The sequence below is a fragment of the Mus pahari genome, chromosome 4 (assembly GCF_900095145.1).
Source record: "Mus pahari chromosome 4, PAHARI_EIJ_v1.1, whole genome shotgun sequence".
NCBI lineage: Eukaryota > Metazoa > Chordata > Mammalia > Rodentia > Muridae > Mus > Mus pahari.
Window position 1 is genome coordinate 90,461,085 of NC_034593.1, and position 19,282 is coordinate 90,480,366.

General features: G+C 39.4%; 1 protein-coding gene across 1 annotated transcript in view; it reads right to left on the reverse strand.

The window, feature by feature from the left end:
• Window positions 1-19,282, reverse strand: part of Man1a2 (mannosidase alpha class 1A member 2) — a 133,750-nt gene that overhangs the window by 98,972 nt on the left and 15,496 nt on the right. Inside the window, exon 2 of the mRNA XM_021195475.2 lies at window positions 963-1,218. Coding sequence (XP_021051134.1) covers window positions 963-1,218 — 256 coding nt within the window. The remainder of the gene's footprint in view (window positions 1-962; window positions 1,219-19,282) is intronic.

Sequence of the window (19,282 nt, forward strand, 5' to 3'; positions counted from 1 at the left end):
GCTCCATCCCTCCCATTTGGTTGAAACTGGGGGAAAAAGGGAGGAAAGGAAAGGGTAGAAGGCAGCTGAGTACAGCATTCACTGCTCTCTTGCTCCCTGACTGCAGATGCAACATAACTAGCCACCTCACCTTCCCTGGCACAACGGTGTCTAACTGTGAGCAAAAATCAGCCCAACCACCTACCCTCCCTCCCTGTCCCTTCCCTCTCCTCCCTCCCTCCCTCCCTTCCTTTTGTAGCTCCTGCCAAAAATGTCATGGCAGTGAGAAAAACTGGCAGACCAAGTTTAAAATACATTTAAAAACATACCCATTACCAGACTACATAGAGATAAGTGACTGCATAAATTGAACGTATCCTTGTCGGTGCTGTTACAACTGATGAAGCTTCTTCACTATAAACTCTACTCGGCATTATCAAGAACCCCAATTAACACAGTTTAACTCAATTCACTAGAGGTGGTATCTGCTTAACCTGTAATTCCTAGAAATTCCTTGAAAGACTTACTGGGGCTAAATAAATTTAAAGACCTTTGAGATCAACCATTTTCTATCATTTAATCCATGAAGAATCTTTGGAAGGAACATGGTCCTAATAGCAGTACAGTTCCTTAATACATGGCTCAAACAGTATGATTTGCTTAAAATCTCATCTACGAAAGGCTCTGCACAGCATCTGGTATAATCCATTCAAACTAAATATTTTAAATTGCTTATTCAATAAACTTACACACAGATCCTACTCCTTTATAAAACCCTGGCTTCAGAAGATCTCTAGCATCTAAACAAACTTGAGCCAATTTTTTAATTTCAAAAACTTATATTATGATCAATAAAGAAAAAGAGAGCGCCCAATCCTTACAACTACACTGAAGAACAAGTGGATGCACATACACCACTACGGGAAGTCCAGTCAACCACAGAGCTCACGGCTCCGTGTCATCAACCTCACTCGCCTTATTACCTCTTTTATTTTGTCTCTTTTCTTCCTGATCTCCATGTCTTCTGGATCCCCACCACTGACCCCTACACGTTGTGGGACAGGGACAGGCGGCAGTACCCTGGTCTCTTTTGTCTTCATTGCTTGAACTACTTTGTTTTTCTCCGTCTGAATTTCTGCACGGATTTCCTCTCTTGACTTTCTTAATTTTTCTTTTGCTTCTTCCAGGGCTTTCTCATGATCAGCTCTAATCTTATTTCTCAGACGCTCTTCTTCTTCCCTGGGAAAGAAAAATAAATTAAATTAGAAAAAAAAAAAAAAAAGGCTAGAGTACTACTTAACACCTTAAAATTCTCCTACTAAACTCTAATGCTTGTTTTCTAGCCCCCCACATTAAAAGGTAAAAATTATCGAAGACAGAAAGTCATCTGCTCAAAGAACAAGATAAATATAAGGTGGTATGAGAAGGAAAATGTATTCTAGATGGTGAGTAAATATTTTACAGTGAGAGAGGAAGCCTACAAAGAAGTTCTAATCCACAACAGAGAACTGAGGACCTACAACCAGTAACTCGAAGGGACCCATGGAAAAAGGGCAAGGACGAGGCAAGGAGAACAGGAGGGCAACGGGAAGGGAGAGCAAGCCAATCAGTGCTGGTGAACAGCAGAGGTGAGACAACAACAGGAACCTATGACCAAGGGAAGAGATGGGAAATTAGAGGTGGAAACTTTCATTTATTTAGTACAGCATATACTGCTGAAAGTACTCTATAAATGGCCAAGATTTAATAATGCAACAATTCCCAACTGAGGAAGACTAATTAAAACTCTCTTCAGCTTTTTTTAAAAATAAAAGTTCTAATTTAGTTAGTGGTGAATACAGTGTTTCTCCTTCTAAATAATTGAGAGCACAAGTGTTTCAGATTTCAATTCATAGGGTTTTGAAAAGTCTGGTTGAGTTTTCCCACTCCTAACTGCCTGTCATAGAAGGGCAAATGCTACATTCATGTGAGGTCTGTAGAAAAGGCAAAGCTACGGAGCTGCAAAGTAAAATACTGGAATCCAGGGACTGCAGTAGGGGTGATAAAGTCATTGTTTTATGGGTGCAGAGTTCCTGTTATCGGCATCAAAAGAGGGCTAAAGAAGAGACTGATGGCTGCACAACAATATGAATATACCTAATGCCACTGTACTTCAAGGTGGCTAACAGGACAGTGTTATATATCCCTTACTGTGAAGTTTAAACTGGAAGAAAAGTCTATTCAAATATTTATACCAACTTTATTCATAATAAGCACAAACTAGAAAAATCCAGATGTCCTTCAACAGATGATTAAACAGAAGACAGAAGACGACACACAGACACACACGCACACACACACACACACACACACACACACACACACACACACACGGAAAGAACAATGCTACCTTACCAAAAATAAAAGAGAATTGTGCCTGCCCAATGTAACACATCTCAATCCATCTATGCCAACCAAATCTTTCCCACCTGTCCACAGTTACAGGTAGCCACATAATCCTAATTTAATAAGTAAGAAAAAGGGGGTCTACCAGGAAATATTTTTCTCTGTGGATTAAGAAATGGACAAAGTCAGCTGGAAAAAAAAAAAAAAAAAAACTTGCCTTTTGGCTGCTAAGTCCAAACTGACCCAACTATTCATCCTTCTCTTCAAAGAGTTACAACCATGAGACAATCAGCATGAGAACAAACTGCCACCATGGACCAAAGAGAGAAGAAAAAGAGATTCTGCTGGAGCCCTCAACTACCTGCCCCAGATTTCAGACTGTGGAGTTCCTCCCAGTTAGGTGTTCTTCCACTTTCAGTTAAGGCACAGGCATACACATAGGTGCAGAAAAGCGAAGGGCCTAGTGGTTCTTTCAAGGGCAGTTTCTGTCTTCCTGACAAGTACTGGAGTCTGAAGAAGGAAACCAGGGGCTAACACCGCGTTTGCAAAGGCTCACAAGCATAACTGTAAAGCATCGTTACCCCCTCACCACCAAACCTCTGCAAACTAGCTAATTAGTGCAAATTATACAGTCATCTAGAGTCAGCTCTGAAGTGGATGGCCTGGGATACAGGCCACAATATATCCCATCTGTCTTTTCAAAGCTTCTCAATGAATCAAGACCATTTTACAGGGCCTGAGCTTTGTGAAAGAAAGCTTTTGTCTTCATAGCCCTTTTAGCAAGACAGAACACACTAACTAAGGACATCTCTCTGACTATGCAATCAGTGAGGCCTGTGGCATCTTCATTAGCAGGGTGACAATAAACACATATCACCTCTCTGAGCCTCCTTTTCTCAGTATGACAGAAGGCACGATTACTGGAAGAGATGAGAGGCCCCTCGGCTGAGAGTCCAGTGAAGTCCTGAAGTGGTTCCTTCATTCCCTTCATGCCCTACCCTTCTCATTACTCCGCACTCCCCACACATAGCCATATACAGAGCTAAGTAATGACGAGGCCGCATTGTCACTGTCCTTTGGGACCTGCACTCTTATACCTTTTCAGCTTCTCTAAAGCAGAAGAAAGCAACAAATTCTGGGAAAGACAGTGAAAATTTAAAAGGCATCAAATCATTCTAAGACAAGTCTTACATCTTTAAAGGCAAAAGTATCCATAAGTATGTGGTTTTATTTCCGGGTCTTCAATTCTATTCCATTGATCAGTGTGTCTGTCTCTGTACCAATACCATGCAGTTTTTATCACTATTGCTTTTTAGTATAGCTTGAGGTCAGGGATGGTGATTTCCCCAGAAGTTCTTTTACTGTTAAGAATTGTTTTCAAGGGGCTGGAGAAATGGCTCAGCAGTTAAGAGCACTAACTGCTCTTCCAGAGGTCCTAATTTCAATTCCCAGCAACCTGGGATGGTGGCTCACAATCACCTGTAAGGAGATCTGATGCCCTCTTCTGGTGTGTCTGAAGACAGCTACAGTGTACGTACATATATATGATAAATAAATAAATCTTTAAAAAAGGGGGGGGGCTGGAGAGATGGCTCAGTGGGTAAGAGCACTGACTGCTCTTCCAAAGGTCCTGAGTTCAAATCCCAGCAACCACATGGTGGCTCACAACCACCCATGAGATCTGATGCCCTCTTCTGGGGTGTCTGAAGTCAGCTACATTGTACTTACATATAATAAATAAATAAATCTTAAAAAAAAAAAAAAAGAATTGTTTTTGATATTCTAGGTTTTCTGTTTTTCCATATGAAATTGAGAATTGCTCTTTCCATGTCTCTGAAGAATTGTGTTGGAGTTTTGATGGGGACTGTGTTGAATCTGTAGATTGCTTTTGGTGGGATGGCCATTTTTACTATGTTAATCCTAACAATCCATGAGCATGGGAGCTCTCTCCAATTTCTAAGGTCTTCATTTTCTTTCTTGAGAGACTTGAAGTTCTTGTCATAAAGATCTTTCACTTGTTTGGTTAGAGTTACCCCAAGATATTTTAAATTATTTGTGACTACTGTGAAGGGTGTTGTTTCCCTATTTTCTTTCTCAGCCCATTTGTCATTTGTAAAAAGGAAAGTTACTGAGTTGAGTTAATTTTATATCCATCCACTTTGCTGAAGTTGTTTATCAGCTATAGAAGTTCTCTGGTAGAATTTTTGGGGTCACTTATGTATACTGTCATATCATCTGCAAATAATGACACCTTGACTTCTTCTTTGCCAATTTGTATCCCCTCCATCTCCTTTTGTTGTCTTATTGCTCTAGCTAGAACTTGATCTTTGACAAGGAAGCCAAAAATATACAATGGAAAAAAGAAAGCATCTTCAATAAATGGTGCTGGTCTAACTGCAGTCAGTATGTAGAAAAATGAAAATAGATTCAGATTTGTCACAGTGCACAAAGCTCAAGTCCAAGTGGACCTCCACATAAACCAGATACACTGGCTCTCATAGAGAAAGTGGGAAGAGCCTCAAGCTCACTGGCCGGGGTTGGGGACGGGGGAGCACACGCAGAAGAATTTCCTAAAAAGAACGCCAATGGCTCAGGCTCTAAGATCAAGAATTGATAAATGAGAACCTCATGAAACTATAAAGTTTCTGTAAGGCAAAAGACATAGTCAATAGGACAAATTGGCAACCTACAGATTGGAAAAAAAAAAAATCTTCACTAACCCCACATCTGATAGAGGCTAATATCCAAATATATAAAGAACTCAAGAAGCTAACCTCCAAAAAAAAAAAAAAAAAAAAAAAAACAAACAATTCAATCAAAAAAATGGGGTATAGAACTAAACAGAGAATTCACAACAGAGGAATCTTGAATGGCTGGGAAGCACTTAAAGAAATGTTTAAAGTCCTTAGTCATCAGGGAAATGCAAATCAAAACCATTTGCACCTGTGATTCCACCTTAAACCAATCAGAATGGCTAAGATCAAAAACTCAGGTGACAGCACCCATTGGCAAGGATGTTGAGAAAGGGGAACACTCCTCCATTGCTGGTGGGATTACAAACTGGTACAACCACTCTGGAATTAATCTGGAGGTTCCTTAGAAAATTGGAGATAGATCTACCTGAAGACCCAGCTATACCACTCTTGGGCATATACACAAAAGATGCCCTACCATACCACAGGGGCATTTGCTCCACTATGTTCACAGCAGCCTTATCTGTGATAGCCAGAAGCTGGAAACAACCCAGATGTCCCACAATGGAAGAATGGATACAGAAAATGTGGTTCATTTACACAACATAATTCTATTCAGCTATTAAGAGTGAGGACACCATGAGTTTTGCAGGCAAATGGATGGAACTAGAAAATATCATCCTGAGTGAGGTAACTAACTCAGACCCATGCATGGTATGTATTCACTAATACGTGGATATTAGCAAAAAAGTACAGAATACCTAGGATACAATCCACAGAACTAAGCCAAAGGGCCCAAGTGGGGATACTTCAATCCCACGTGGGAGAAGAAAGCAATCACAGGAGGAAGAGAGAGGGAGGGACCTGAGTGGGAGAGGGGAGGGGGAGGGGAAAAAAGGAACATGAGCAGGTATTGGGGGGGGAGGGGACAGAAGAGAAGCCCTGATGGCCAGCAGAATGAACGGAAATATGCAACCTTGGGGGGTGAGAAGTGGGTAGACACTCTAGAATGTACCAGAGACCTGGGACGTGAGAGATTCTCAGGACTCAAAGGGAGGAACCTTAGATGAAATGCCCAACAGTGGGGAGAGTCCACCTCCAGTAGAAAGGCCCCAATTAAATGTTCCTTATTTTAAAAAAAGAAATAAAAAAAGAAGGAAGGAGGGAGGAAAGGAAGACAGGGCATCAAGTGGAGGGATGGGGTTGCCATTCCACAGTCAAAAACTCTGACCCAAAATTGTTCCTGTCTAAAAGAACTGCAGGGACAAAGATGGAAAAGAGACTGAGGGAAAGGAAGTCCTCTGACTGTCCCATCTTGGGCTCCATCAAGGGGAAGCTCCAAGGCCTAACACTATTACTGATTGTCTTAATTAGGGTTTTACTGATGTGAAGAGACACCATGACCAAAGCAACTCTTAAAAGAACGACATTTAATTGGGGCTGTCTTACAGGTTCAGAGGTTCAGTCCATTATCATCAAGGTAGGAGCATGGCAGCATCTAGGCAAGCATGGTGCAAGAGGAGATGAGAGTTCTATATCTTCATCTGAAGGCTGCTAGAAGACTGACTTCCAGGCAGCTAGGACTAGGGTATTAAAGCCCACACCCACAGTGACACACCTACTCCAACAAGGCCACACCTCCTAATAGTACCACTCCCTGGCCCAAGCAGATAAAACAATCACACTGTTCGCTTACAGACAGGAGCCTAGTGTGGTTGTCCTCTGAGAGACCCAACAAACAGCTGAGAAAGACACAGATACTTACACCCAATCACTGGACTGAAGTTGGGGACCCCTGTGACTGAATTAGGGAAAGGCTGGAAGAAGCTGAAGAAGAGGGTGACCCCATAGGAAGACCAGCAGCAGTCTCAACTAACACGGACCCCTGAAGCTCTCAGACACTGAGCCAGCAACCAGGCAGCACACTAGCAGATCATCAGACCAGCCCCTGACACATCCACAGCAGAGGGATGTCTGGTCTGGTCCCAGGGAGAGAAGATGCACCTAACCCAGAGAGACTAGAGGCCAGGGAGGCCTGCTGGGGCCAGGGGGTGGGGGGTGGGGAGGAAGAATGGGATAAAGAACTGTTGGAGGGCGGACCAGGAGGTAACAGCTGAACTGTAAAAAACTTAAAGTTAAAAAGAAAGTAGCAGAAAACATGCCTACTCTCTCTGCTCTAGTCCAGTACCAACACTTCCTCTGACCCTGTGTCTACAACAGCACTCATATTTGCACAAATCGTTCATCTCTAAGGCCACCATTAAAGATTACAACTCTTCAATTTTTCACGTGGTGCCTGGAAATCCCTGGCAACAGCAGCTCTTAGTCCAGATAGGTCCCTGAACAAGTAGACACCAGAAGAGGCTACATGCACAGGACCTGTGTTTGTTTCTAGATGGCTTGAAAACTGCTCAACACAAAAACATCTAGCCAGAAATAGATGAGTCAACTTCAAACTCCCAGGATAACCATATCTAAAGCCTACTACAGTTCAACTACTTTGCTATGGTCTCAGTAGTTCCTTCTCTAACCACATGGCCTCCCCCAGAGCAGCAGCTGAGCAGGCCTCCAAGTAAAAGTCTTTCTTGAAGACCTGAGCCAAAGGACACAGGAAAGAGAATAAGGTTCCTGAATTGGTCTCTTTCACAGACAGACAACTTTAGAGCATCTACAAAAATTAAAACATCTTTCAGGAAATGTAAATTGTGAATAAAATGCATGTGATATGAACTCAAAGATCGCATGCAAATATAAAATTAGTTTGATTCACTTAGCAAAAGGAAAATTCTTATTTCTAACCCAAACCCCCAAATGGCATTTGTAACTGTTTCTCTGAAGCCTTTAATGAACAATCCAAACTAGAATAGTGGATTCCATCCCTAAATCTCACTTTTGTCAGTCTTCATCCTAGTAAACAGTGCTCTTGTCATATAAATGAAATCCAACAGAAACTCTCATTTTGTTCCCTAAATATTTCTCACTGTATAGAAAGAAAGTTCTAATTCCACAACAGAGAACTGAGAAGAACTTTCTGCAATCATATAAACTCTGTCACCCTCACTTGCAATACTTTATTTACTCTCCACATATTAAGGAATTCTACTGTTGATACTAAAACAAAGACCTACACAATATGACTCTCTGGGTCTCTGCAGATTCACCTTGCCCATACATTCTTTGTGCTCAGCCACACTCCTTGTGGTCCCCTAAACACCTCTTTCCACTGACAGCATCCTAAGCCTGTTATTGTTCTCTATTTAAAACATTTTTAAACTCTTTCTTTGCCTCTAAGCCACAGGTCAATTATAATTTCAAGTAACTCCTGGGGTAAGAAGTTTCTCTAGCACAGTCTCACAACATCAGATCCTTTCTTTCATTGAACCATGGCATGAGATTTTGTGATTAAATATCTTTCTAATAAGACAAAAAAAAAAAAAAAAAAAAAAAAAAACCTATTATGTTCAGAGATTTTGGTTTCTGTTCAAATCTGTCATGGAAAGCTTACCGCAACAGGCAGGTAACATAGGCTTGAAAAGAAATAAAGCAAAAAAGTTCCAAGTCCTACTCAAAATGCTGAGACAGAGTCAAAGGGCTATCTATAACAATTAATTGTCTTTAAAGCAAGCAATTTGCCAAATTCACCCTCAAACCCATGTTAAAACTCATGAGGTAGTTAGTAACAGAACATCTAGCTGTAATAATATTGTCAGGCAATAGCTCCCAACATTTTACTTTATTAGCTAAATGCTAGATTCAATTGCTCAACCACAAGTGAAGTACATTTGAAAGCAACATGTGGGAACTGACAATTTACATAATTTTTATAATTAGTTTTAAAAATAAAAATTTGAACTCCTTAAATTTTTAGCATTTTAGAGAAAAGCATTAGAAAAAGGGTAACACATCATAACTGGATTTCATTCTGAAATATTAAGAGCTTTAGAAAATTCTACAAATAAAATTTGTCCACTAGTAGATCAAAGAAAAAAAACAAATAATTCATTATAAGTGAACAATAAAATTCAATATCCATTTATGATGGCTATACCTCATATCAAAGCAGAAAAAGAGAAAACAACCAAATAAAAGATACTTTCCAAAGGCAAATATAACTCTTGTCACTCACTATAATCATTCCTAAACTATAAAAGCAATTCCCTTCAAGATGAGCGAACAAGATGCTATCACAGCTTCTACCTAACTGCAGTGGGAAACTGTCAGCAGCAATAACTAGACAAGAGATGAAAGGAAGAAAGAATGAATAGAAGGACATAAAAACAGTCTTGTCCCAGCAGGCACAAGTCTACAGGAACCTACAAACCACTACACTAAGAGTGCAGCAAGGAGGGGCGCCAGCCGGTGCTCAGCAAACAGCACAGCCTCTGCTCCCATCTTTCTAGACTCCAAGCCTCGAAATGACCTCATCTATAGTAATACCATATTTATGCCCACAGGTGAGCTTGGTTATGTCTATTATTTCCTTGCTAAGATTAACAGCCTTAAATTTTAAAATTATCTATGAAACAGCCTTTTTCAGGCATCTTGTTTTAATATTAAAGGAAAATTTCATAGAATGTAGGAGAAATTTTTAAAAATAGCTGAGTTATGTAAATTGCTACTAATGTACAATACAGAGCAAGAATTGGTTTAGTAAATGACTAGAGGACAACTAGCAACTGGTAAAGAAAACAGTGAAACAACACAACTGAAATCTTACACAATTTAGTGCAACATGCCTGCAGAAAATTAAGACCTTCTAAAAAGAAAATGCCTCACCTTCAAGGCCGTGACAGTAGGACCTCTCAAACTCAGAGGTCGCCAGGATATAATGGTGCCAACTCTTATAAGGGAGTTATTCACAATTCAGTCTAAGACGATTCTCAGTAGCAAATGGATGTACTCTATCTGCACAGAATAGCACTCTTACATGAACAACAAAGAACTTTCTGTACACTGTTATGGTAGGCCAGATCATGCACTTTCTAGTATACTGATTATGTTAAGAATCGGAGGACAAACCGTACCACTGGGACTTCCCATTCCATAAGAGTGAATCCTCTGCTTCAGACATATTAATGGAGATGCCTAACTGTCTCAATACAAGCAACGCATCAGCCACATGAAAAAAAGACTTGAGATTTGAAGCCAAGCACTAAGAAATCCACTGAGCCCTAAGCAGCAAAGCCAATCTATCACCAGGCTTCCCAGGCTCCAAAGCACTGATTGCTACATGATGATGCAGACCATGACCACCAACACAAATTCACTGTCTTTCCTCAGGTACAGATCACCAATTTGGCTGTTAACTCTTTTCTGCTTATATAATGAGCACTTATTGATCTAACATGAGTTGTAATAGGATTTCATCTTAATAATAATTTTAGTTCAAATGAATGGTTACCACTCACTAAATTCAATGATAATCAGCCAGCATTCCTTAAAAGAGTACTTTAATAGGCTCTGGGAACACATACACAAACACACATACACACACATACACACACACACACACACACACACACACACACATGGGGGGGCAGGGTTGCTGATAGGAGCAAATCAAATTTGTAAGCAGAGTATGAGTAAATCACAACAGAGGAAATAGGACCCAGCAACTGTTACAGGAAACGTAAACCACACATAGAAAATATAACTATATGTTAACAATACAGAGTATGACCTGAAAACAGATTTGCATAGAGACAGAGAAAGATGTGATTGTCCAATAGAAATTAAAAGAATGGAACTCTGCCAGGATGAACAAGAAAGTAGAGTATATGATGGCACAAAAGAAGGGGCACAACAAACTAGTCAAAGTACTTTGTCTATTAAAGCCAAGAAAGCAAACCATGTGGGCTAGAAGAGAACGCACTCCAGTAGGATAGACAGACTGAGCTTAACAAGAAAATGGGTGGGGAGTAGGGGCGGGGGTAGGGGTAGGGGTAGGGGTATGAATGGCAAAAGCATGAATAGCAGTTACATAATCCTGATTACAAGAGGAAGATACTAAAGAACTTCAATTTGAAACAACACACCTGCACTTTAGTCTTAGAAGACGCTGTCAGGATTGACTTAGAGAAAAAACAGAAACTGGAAAAGGAACTAGAAGATCAAAGACACCACACAGATTGGGGGGGGGTGCTAAATTAGATTTGAAGTAAAAGCTCTAAATATTAGAGATTTTAGAAGGTCAGAACAAAGGGACAGGAAAGATGGCTAAGTAGTTAAGAGCTCTTATTGTTCTAGAAGACCCAAGTTCAGATCCCAGAACCCATGTCTGTCAGCTCACTACTATCTCTAACTCCAGCTCCAAGGAATACAATGCTCTCCTATACACATAAGTTCATACCCACACACAGGCACAGAGCTATCTTTTTATCTTAAAAAGACAAAAGTCAATAAATTTGGGTGAATAAATATGGAAAGGGAAAAAAAGGTTTTATCTTAAAAAGGTAGAATTAATAAATTTGGGTAAATAAATAAGAGAAGGAAGTTAAAAGTGGTATTTTTCTGTACTAACTTGAAAGAAAGGAATATCATTAATTAATACAGAGAGTAAAGAAGGGACGGGGTGGCGAGATGGCTCTGTTGGTAAAGACCCTGGCGTACAAGCAATGAGGACCTGTTCACTTCCCAACTCATGAATCAAGAAACAAAAAGCAGGCAAACAAACATACAAAAACATATCTCACATCACACAGAACCTTAGGTGCCATGATGCATGCCTGTAATCTTGGCAAAATCTCAATGAAGGTCTGGAGAGATGGCTCAGAGGTTAATAGCACTGACTGTTCTTCTAGAGGTCCTGAGTTCAATTCCCAGCAATCACATGGTGGCTCACAATCATCTGTAATGGAGTCTGATGCCCTCTTCTGGTGTTTCTGAAGACAGCAACAGTGTACTCATATGCTTTTTTTTGGGAAAAAAAAAAAAAAAAAAACCAACAACAACAAAAAAAAGGCATGTGCTTCCATGCCCTGCTTTATAAAAAACAAAACAAAATAAACAAAGCTCAGTGCACACCTCTAAGAGCAGTCCAGGTATGGTGGAAACAAAAGGACCCTGGAGTCAGCTGCTCTCGTCAAATCTGTCAGCTCTAGGCTCAGGAAAAGATTGTCTCAAAATAAATTAATAAATAGGGTAGAGAGCAATAGGAGACACCGACATCAACTTCTGGCCTTCACATGCATGCACAGACACATGTATGTGCACATGCACAGTCATACACACACAAAAGAAAAACTGATAAAAAGAAAGAGTGAGAAAGGTAAGTATGACTTGAGTCATGCTAAGTCAAAGGTCAAAAAAGCACAGCCTTCAGCTACCTAAGGGTGAACAGGTAGATTTGGAAGTCATCGCCTAAAGGAGACAGTTTAAGCTCCCACCTAACTCTACATGAGTATTATGGCTGTAATATAAAATAAACCACATATACAATCTCACATATTAAAGCACAGGTCCTCAGCTAGTGGCATTATTTTGAGAGATGCTGAAATTTTGAGGTGTCGATCCCTAACTCCAGAAAGCAGGTCACTGAAGCAGGTTCTGGTGGGCATACTATCCCTGCTCCATTCCTTCCTGCCTCGTCACCATGATGTAGACTGCTCTGTTTCACCATGCCCTCCACACCACAATGGACTGACACTTCTGCAGCTGAGAACCAAAATAATTCCTGGCATTCTGTCAGTGAACAGCCTAAATGGTACACTTTTATATCTCAGTAGCAAGGCATGATGATGCATGCCTATAATCTCAGCACTTGGGAAGCAGAGCCAAGTAGAGTGTGCATTTGAGGCCAGCCTGGACCATATAGGGAGCTCTAGATCAGCCCAAGCTGCCAAGACCCCATCGCAAAAGCAAATACATGGCAGGATGGCTTCTTCCTAATGTGCAGCAGCTCCATCGGCATCACACAGTGCATCTCAGAATCAGGATAAAGACTGTTTCAATCTGTGCACACAACTCACAGCTCAGTGCACAGTTCAGTGCTTTGGAGTCCACTGAAACCTTACTGTTCATCCATTTGCACTTTTCATTCATCTCCTCTGACCCAGGACTCAGAAGGTATTCGTTTCCAGACATTTGGAGATTATCCAGTACCATCACGTTACCAATGTGTTTTGCTTTCACTGAAGCTAAGAGCATACTTCATATGACCCAAGTCCTTTTATGATAGCCAAAAAAAGGTCTAAACAGTTGCATCTGCATTTAACAGAATGTACATTTTGCAGTTATTGGATAGTATTCTACAAATCTCAAGTCAAGTTGGTTTTATGTCCCTACATTTCTCTTAGTTACTAGGTGAAAGACACTGAAATCATAACAAGTTTCCAACGTTAGAAATGACAGGCACACAGCTATCTCACATGCACACACATAACCTCAGTTAGGATGACTTCACTGGAGACTTCTACCAAGGACTTAGGGCACAATTACTATCAGCTCCAAAGAAGCTTTGGGGAAACTAAAGGAGAAAAACTTAATTCATTTTATGAGGCCACTATAACTTTAACACTAGAATCAGATAAAAAGCAGTAAATAAATAAAACTAGTGACCACTGTATCTCATGAGCAGAGAAAAACCACTTGTAGGATTCAATAGTACACAAGGACCAAATGTTAGTTAGCATTCAAAAACCAAAACATGAGACCAGAGAGATGGCTCCTTAGGTAAAGGCTTCTAATAGCCAAGCTTGAAGATCTCAGTTTGATCCCTGAGACTCACGATTGAAGATGACAACCAAACTATAAGTTGTTCTTTGACCAAACATTTGCACACACACAGGCACACATGAATACACACACCCCCACATGCACATACATATATATACATATACACATGCATACCCATACAGACATGCATACACATGAGTGCATGCAGAGAGACATACAAAATTAATAAAGCAAGGGAAAACTACATTAGGCTTAAAGGAATAAGTATATCATAAAGAGAAAAAAAAATCACAAAGCTAATTACCCTATTTTTTTTTTTTTTTTCCGAGACTGGGTTTCTTTGTATAGTCCTAGAACTCACTTTGTAGACCAGGCTGGCCTGGAACTCAGAAATCCGCCTGCCTCTGCCTCCCGAGTGCTGGGATAAAAAGCGTGCGCCACCACGCCCTGCTAATTACCCATTCTTGATTTTATTTTAATTGAAAAGAAAAGTCACTCTCAGCAAACTAGAAATATAAGGGAAAATCCTAATCTCACAGAAGTCCATGCAAAACCTACAGCTGAGATCATAAAGATGAAAAACTGAACATGTTCCTTCTATGATTAGCACGCTTTCTCATTTTTACTACCTCTATGATATTAGAGGCTCTAACTAAGACAATAAGAGAAAGTAAAAGGCATGAAAATTAGGAGAAAGGAAGTAAAGATGTTTTATTTACACATAATATAATTACATAAAAATTCTGTTGGTAGGGGTACAACCTGGTGGTGCTCTGACATAAGCAAATGGGTCTCTGAGTTCAAAGCCAACCTGGTCTACAGAGTGAATTCCAGGACAATCGGGACCACACACACACACACAAAAAATAATAAATAAATAAATAATAAAAGTGTCCATACAAATACACTATTTTTGCAAGACGGCTGCATGAGGTGAATACTCAAATAAGATACATTATTATAAATTAAATAAAAAGAGCAAAATTTTTAAAACCACTTAAAGTAGCATAAAATGTGAGTCAATTTAAGAACAAATTAAAGAAAGACATATAAGGCTTGAATATTAAGTACTACAAACACAACTTACACAAATCCAAATTAGTACATATACTGGCTTTTGTGTGTCAACTTGACACAAGCTGGAGTTATCACAGAAAAGGGAGCCTTCCTTGAGGAAATGCCTCCATGAGATCCAGCTGTAAGGCATTTTCTCAATTAGTGACCAAGGGTGGGAGGGCCAATTGTGGGTGGTGCCATCCCAGGGCTGGTAGTACTGGGATTTAAGAAAGCAAGTTGAGCAAGCTAGGGGAAGCAAGCCAGTAATAACATCCCTCCATGGCCTCTGCATCAGCTCCTGCTTCCTGACCTGCTTGAGTTCCAGTCCTGACTTCCTTTGGTGATGAACAGCAATGTGTAAGTATAAGTTGAATAAACCCTTTCCTCCCCAAGTTGCTTCCTGGTCATGGTCATGATGTTTTGTGCAAGAATAGAAACCCTGACTAAGACAGTAAAAAAGACACACCATGTTTGTGAATCAGAGTCAATGTTATTAAGACAACTATTCTCCCAAATTAATATTCATACAAAATGTTCAGGCTTTTATAGAACTTGAAAGCTGACTTTAGATTTACAAGGAAATGCACAAGACCTAGAATACCCAAACAATGTTTGAGAAGAGAAATAGAAGACTTAGATAAAGACACAGTGATCAGCAGTGCAGTGCCAGCATCAAAGACAGTTGCTAACAACAAAGCAGCTTTCCTTGCCAACCTTCATTGTCCACTATCCTGAAAAACACTCTATGATCACCCTCTGACCACCCCTCAAGCTAGGGCCTCAGCATTATTACACTTTCAACACTTCACAGTCTTTCCCTATAGTCTCCTTCACTCTTTTCTTGTTGTGGTGAGTTCACACTCAATTCTTTAAAATCTTATCCATGTTAAAACTATCCAGAACTCTACAGACTCTCATATTATTAGGACTTAGTTTATTTCAGATGCCACTTTGACAACAGAGGCATACACATCTAAAGACATCACACTGACACTAATGTTCTGACAGCAGCTCTGACTGTGGTACCCTAGCCTGTTCTGTCTTCAGTAAGGTTCTGTGTACCTGGTTTTAATGCCTATTAAAACCAAATCTATGTTCTCTAGACATTGTCAAGTCTGAAAGACACCCAATACCCTTCCAATAAACACTTTGGCTAAATACATTTCCAATATTTGTACTCTCGGACAGATCACTGTAATACAGAATAGTCTAGTAACAACAAAGGATATGTGTCTATTCTCCATTTTTGATAAGGCAATTCAATGTAGAAATGGAAATTCTTAACTACCAAAATCCCTGAAAAGTTAAGAAGACTCCTAGTGATACGTTTGATGGTCATAGCTGGATGGGAACACAAGGAATATAAGAACTTGGCCACGAAGCCTACAATTACTATATACCATTAAGCACTCACAACCAAGGCACTTTTAGAAATCTAGGACGAGATCTGGAACGCAGCCATACACTCATCCCCATACCCTGTTCTGCAAGGCTATTTCTGAGCTGAGAACCAACGTGCACACACAAACAAGGCCTATCCCATTAGTTTCTCCTAAGAAGTCCTCCTGCTCATCTACCTGTAAAGCAACCTTTACCTGAAGAATATTCATGACTTTATAGGTGAGTTCTACTGAGCAGCCAAAGAATTGACATTAATCCTTAAACTCTTCAGTGAGAGAAATACTTTCTCAATCATTCTATGAGGTTAGTATTACCCTGAAAACCAAGAAAAACAAAGACATCACAAGAAAATACAATGGCACAAATATCCCCTAGAAATGCAGGTGTAGAAATCCCCAACAAAATTCTAGCAAACTGAATCCTATATCATATTTAAAGGATTATACATAACAAACAAGTGGAGCTTATTCCAGTAATGCAAAAACAGTTGAAGAAAAATCAATGAATGATATATAACACGAGGAACATGTGACAAAATGCAACATTATTTATAATATTAAAGTACTCAACCGACTAGAAAAAGATGCAAACTTCAACATGAAGCCCCAGCTACAGCACTCAATGGAGATGCTATCAGATGCTCAGATAAAGTTTCAGCAAGAAAACCAAATAAAAAGCATGCAAAACTGAACAGAAGCAAAACTAAGACTCTTCACAGATGACATGAGTGTGTGTATACCTGAAATGACAGAATACCTACAAAATTACTACTATATCTAATATCCTCTAACACAGTGCAGGCCACCTGTTCAGGGATGACCACCTGTAGTGGGCTGGGCTCCATCAATTAGTAATGGCCATAGGCCACTCCAATGGAGGCCATTCCTCAGTTAAGATTTTCTCTTCCCGGGTAAATCTAGTTTGTGTCAAGTTCACAAAAACTCACCAGCACGATACCCATAGCAAGAAGAAATGTTCAGCACACTTAACAAAAGAACTCACATAGAATGTATAATTTCTACAAATGTGAAAGAAAACAGAAAAAAAAACAATTTTTTGAGAAAAGTCAACATAGTTGAGTGTAGTAGCACACATTTGTCATTCCAGAGACAGGAGGCTGAAGCTAAAGAATCCCTTCCCTGAGCCCAGAAGTTCCAAAGCAGCCAGGACCACAAAGAGATACCTTCTCAAACAAAAAAAGGAGAGGGTATCCAAGAATACAAACCTGAACAACCAAGCAATGTGTTCACAAATATCCTAACTTCATAAATAATCAAGAAAACACAAACTAAAAGTGATCACAATGGTAAAATGTTCTTTACTCAAATAATACCAGGGTTTATAAAGACATAGGTGGAAGTGTCAACCCAGAATTCTAAATGTCACAGGTTACTGAAACAACACTGCAACCCAGTAATTACACATTTTTATCTTGAAGAAAAATAGATGCACCTAATAATACATTCCAAATGTTTCTCAGAGTAAATGAATCTTTTCTAGAAATCTCTCAACTGAGGAACACATAACTTCAGAGCTAACTATACAACACAATACCTAAGTGGATAATTGAAACAGAGCCACGACATCAATACACACAAATCATAATATTGAACAGTGTGTGAGGCATGTAATGAACATATAAAACCAAGCTCTGACAATGACAGTGTCAGCCCAAAATCTGACTTCAGAGATAAATCTTCAGCTGAAATAAGAAATGTTAAGAACTGACAACACTAAATACTGAGTACCCTGATATTTACTGTTACCTGTTCATCTATTATGTATGCCCTTAACTTTTTCAAAACCAAGACTGATATGGGAGTACTCAACATGAGATATTAAAATGCAGTAATATAAAAGTATGGAAACTGTGATCTTATTGATAGTAACTAGAAAGATCTATAGAAGTTTTTTTTAAAATATGAAGCCATTTTAATTTATTTAACTAATACTACACTCACAGAAATTTGGGTCATTTACCCTTTCATGTGACAGCTTCAAGGGACATTCTTCAACATTTGCACTATACAGTGCAATGTTTTTCCAAAGATAATTTCCTAGACTTGCAGAATCAAGAAAAATACACTGTAAATTTGTCAGGATAGCTAAATGTTTTCATGACGCCTCAATCAATTTTCATTTTTCAGGGAGTTTGCAAGAGAACCAGACACTTGTGGTTACCTCACCCTGATGTTCTGCCACTGCATTTTTAACTAGAAGATGAAAATCTGGGTTGTGAAAAGGCAAATGTTTATTGTGGCATCACAAAATGATAGAAAAATACTTGACAGTTTTTATAAACACATCAGCAAACATATATCAAACACAAACTTTTCATCTTGTTCTACCTTACTATTGAGTCGTGCATGCACGTATAACAAGTAAGTGTACAAATAAAGCCACAATACCTACATGTCTATACACTTAAAACTACAAAACTAAAATGCTTAACTACATACAGACTTATGCCTGTGTCTGGCCTCTCTTTTCATATGCCAGAGTCCATTACTAATCAAAAAAGCTTAGCCGTATCTGCCACTTACTTCCAGACAGTCCAGGCCAAACATCAAAATACACAAGTTAATGACACAAAATATATTAGAGAAAACAAAAATAAAAGCAAAAACAATGGCTAACCTGAACACAAACGACAGCAGCTATCCAAATAACAAAGCAGAACCTCACACAGGCAAACACATTAAAAACGATATTACGATTTGAATCTAAAATTTGGATTTCAGTAGTGCCCATTGTCAAAAATTGATCTGTATTTCACAGAAACCCCCATTACTTAGCATATTACTTGGTACATAATAAAAACGCAAAACATTTGCTGAATAATAATTTAATAGTAGTATCAGTACCACTAAGGGGAAACTAAAAGAGATACAAAAATAATAGAGGGGGTTATAATAAATACATAAACGTGGAAATGCCAAAAAGCAAAGCAATAACCCATATCATCTCCAGGTTACCCTAGTCCTTTAAAATTAAAAAAAAAAAAAAAAATACTGCCTAACTTGTAAGATTTGCTGAACAGAGCCGGGAATGGTGGCGCACACCTTTAATCCCAGCACTTGGGAGGCAGAGGCAGG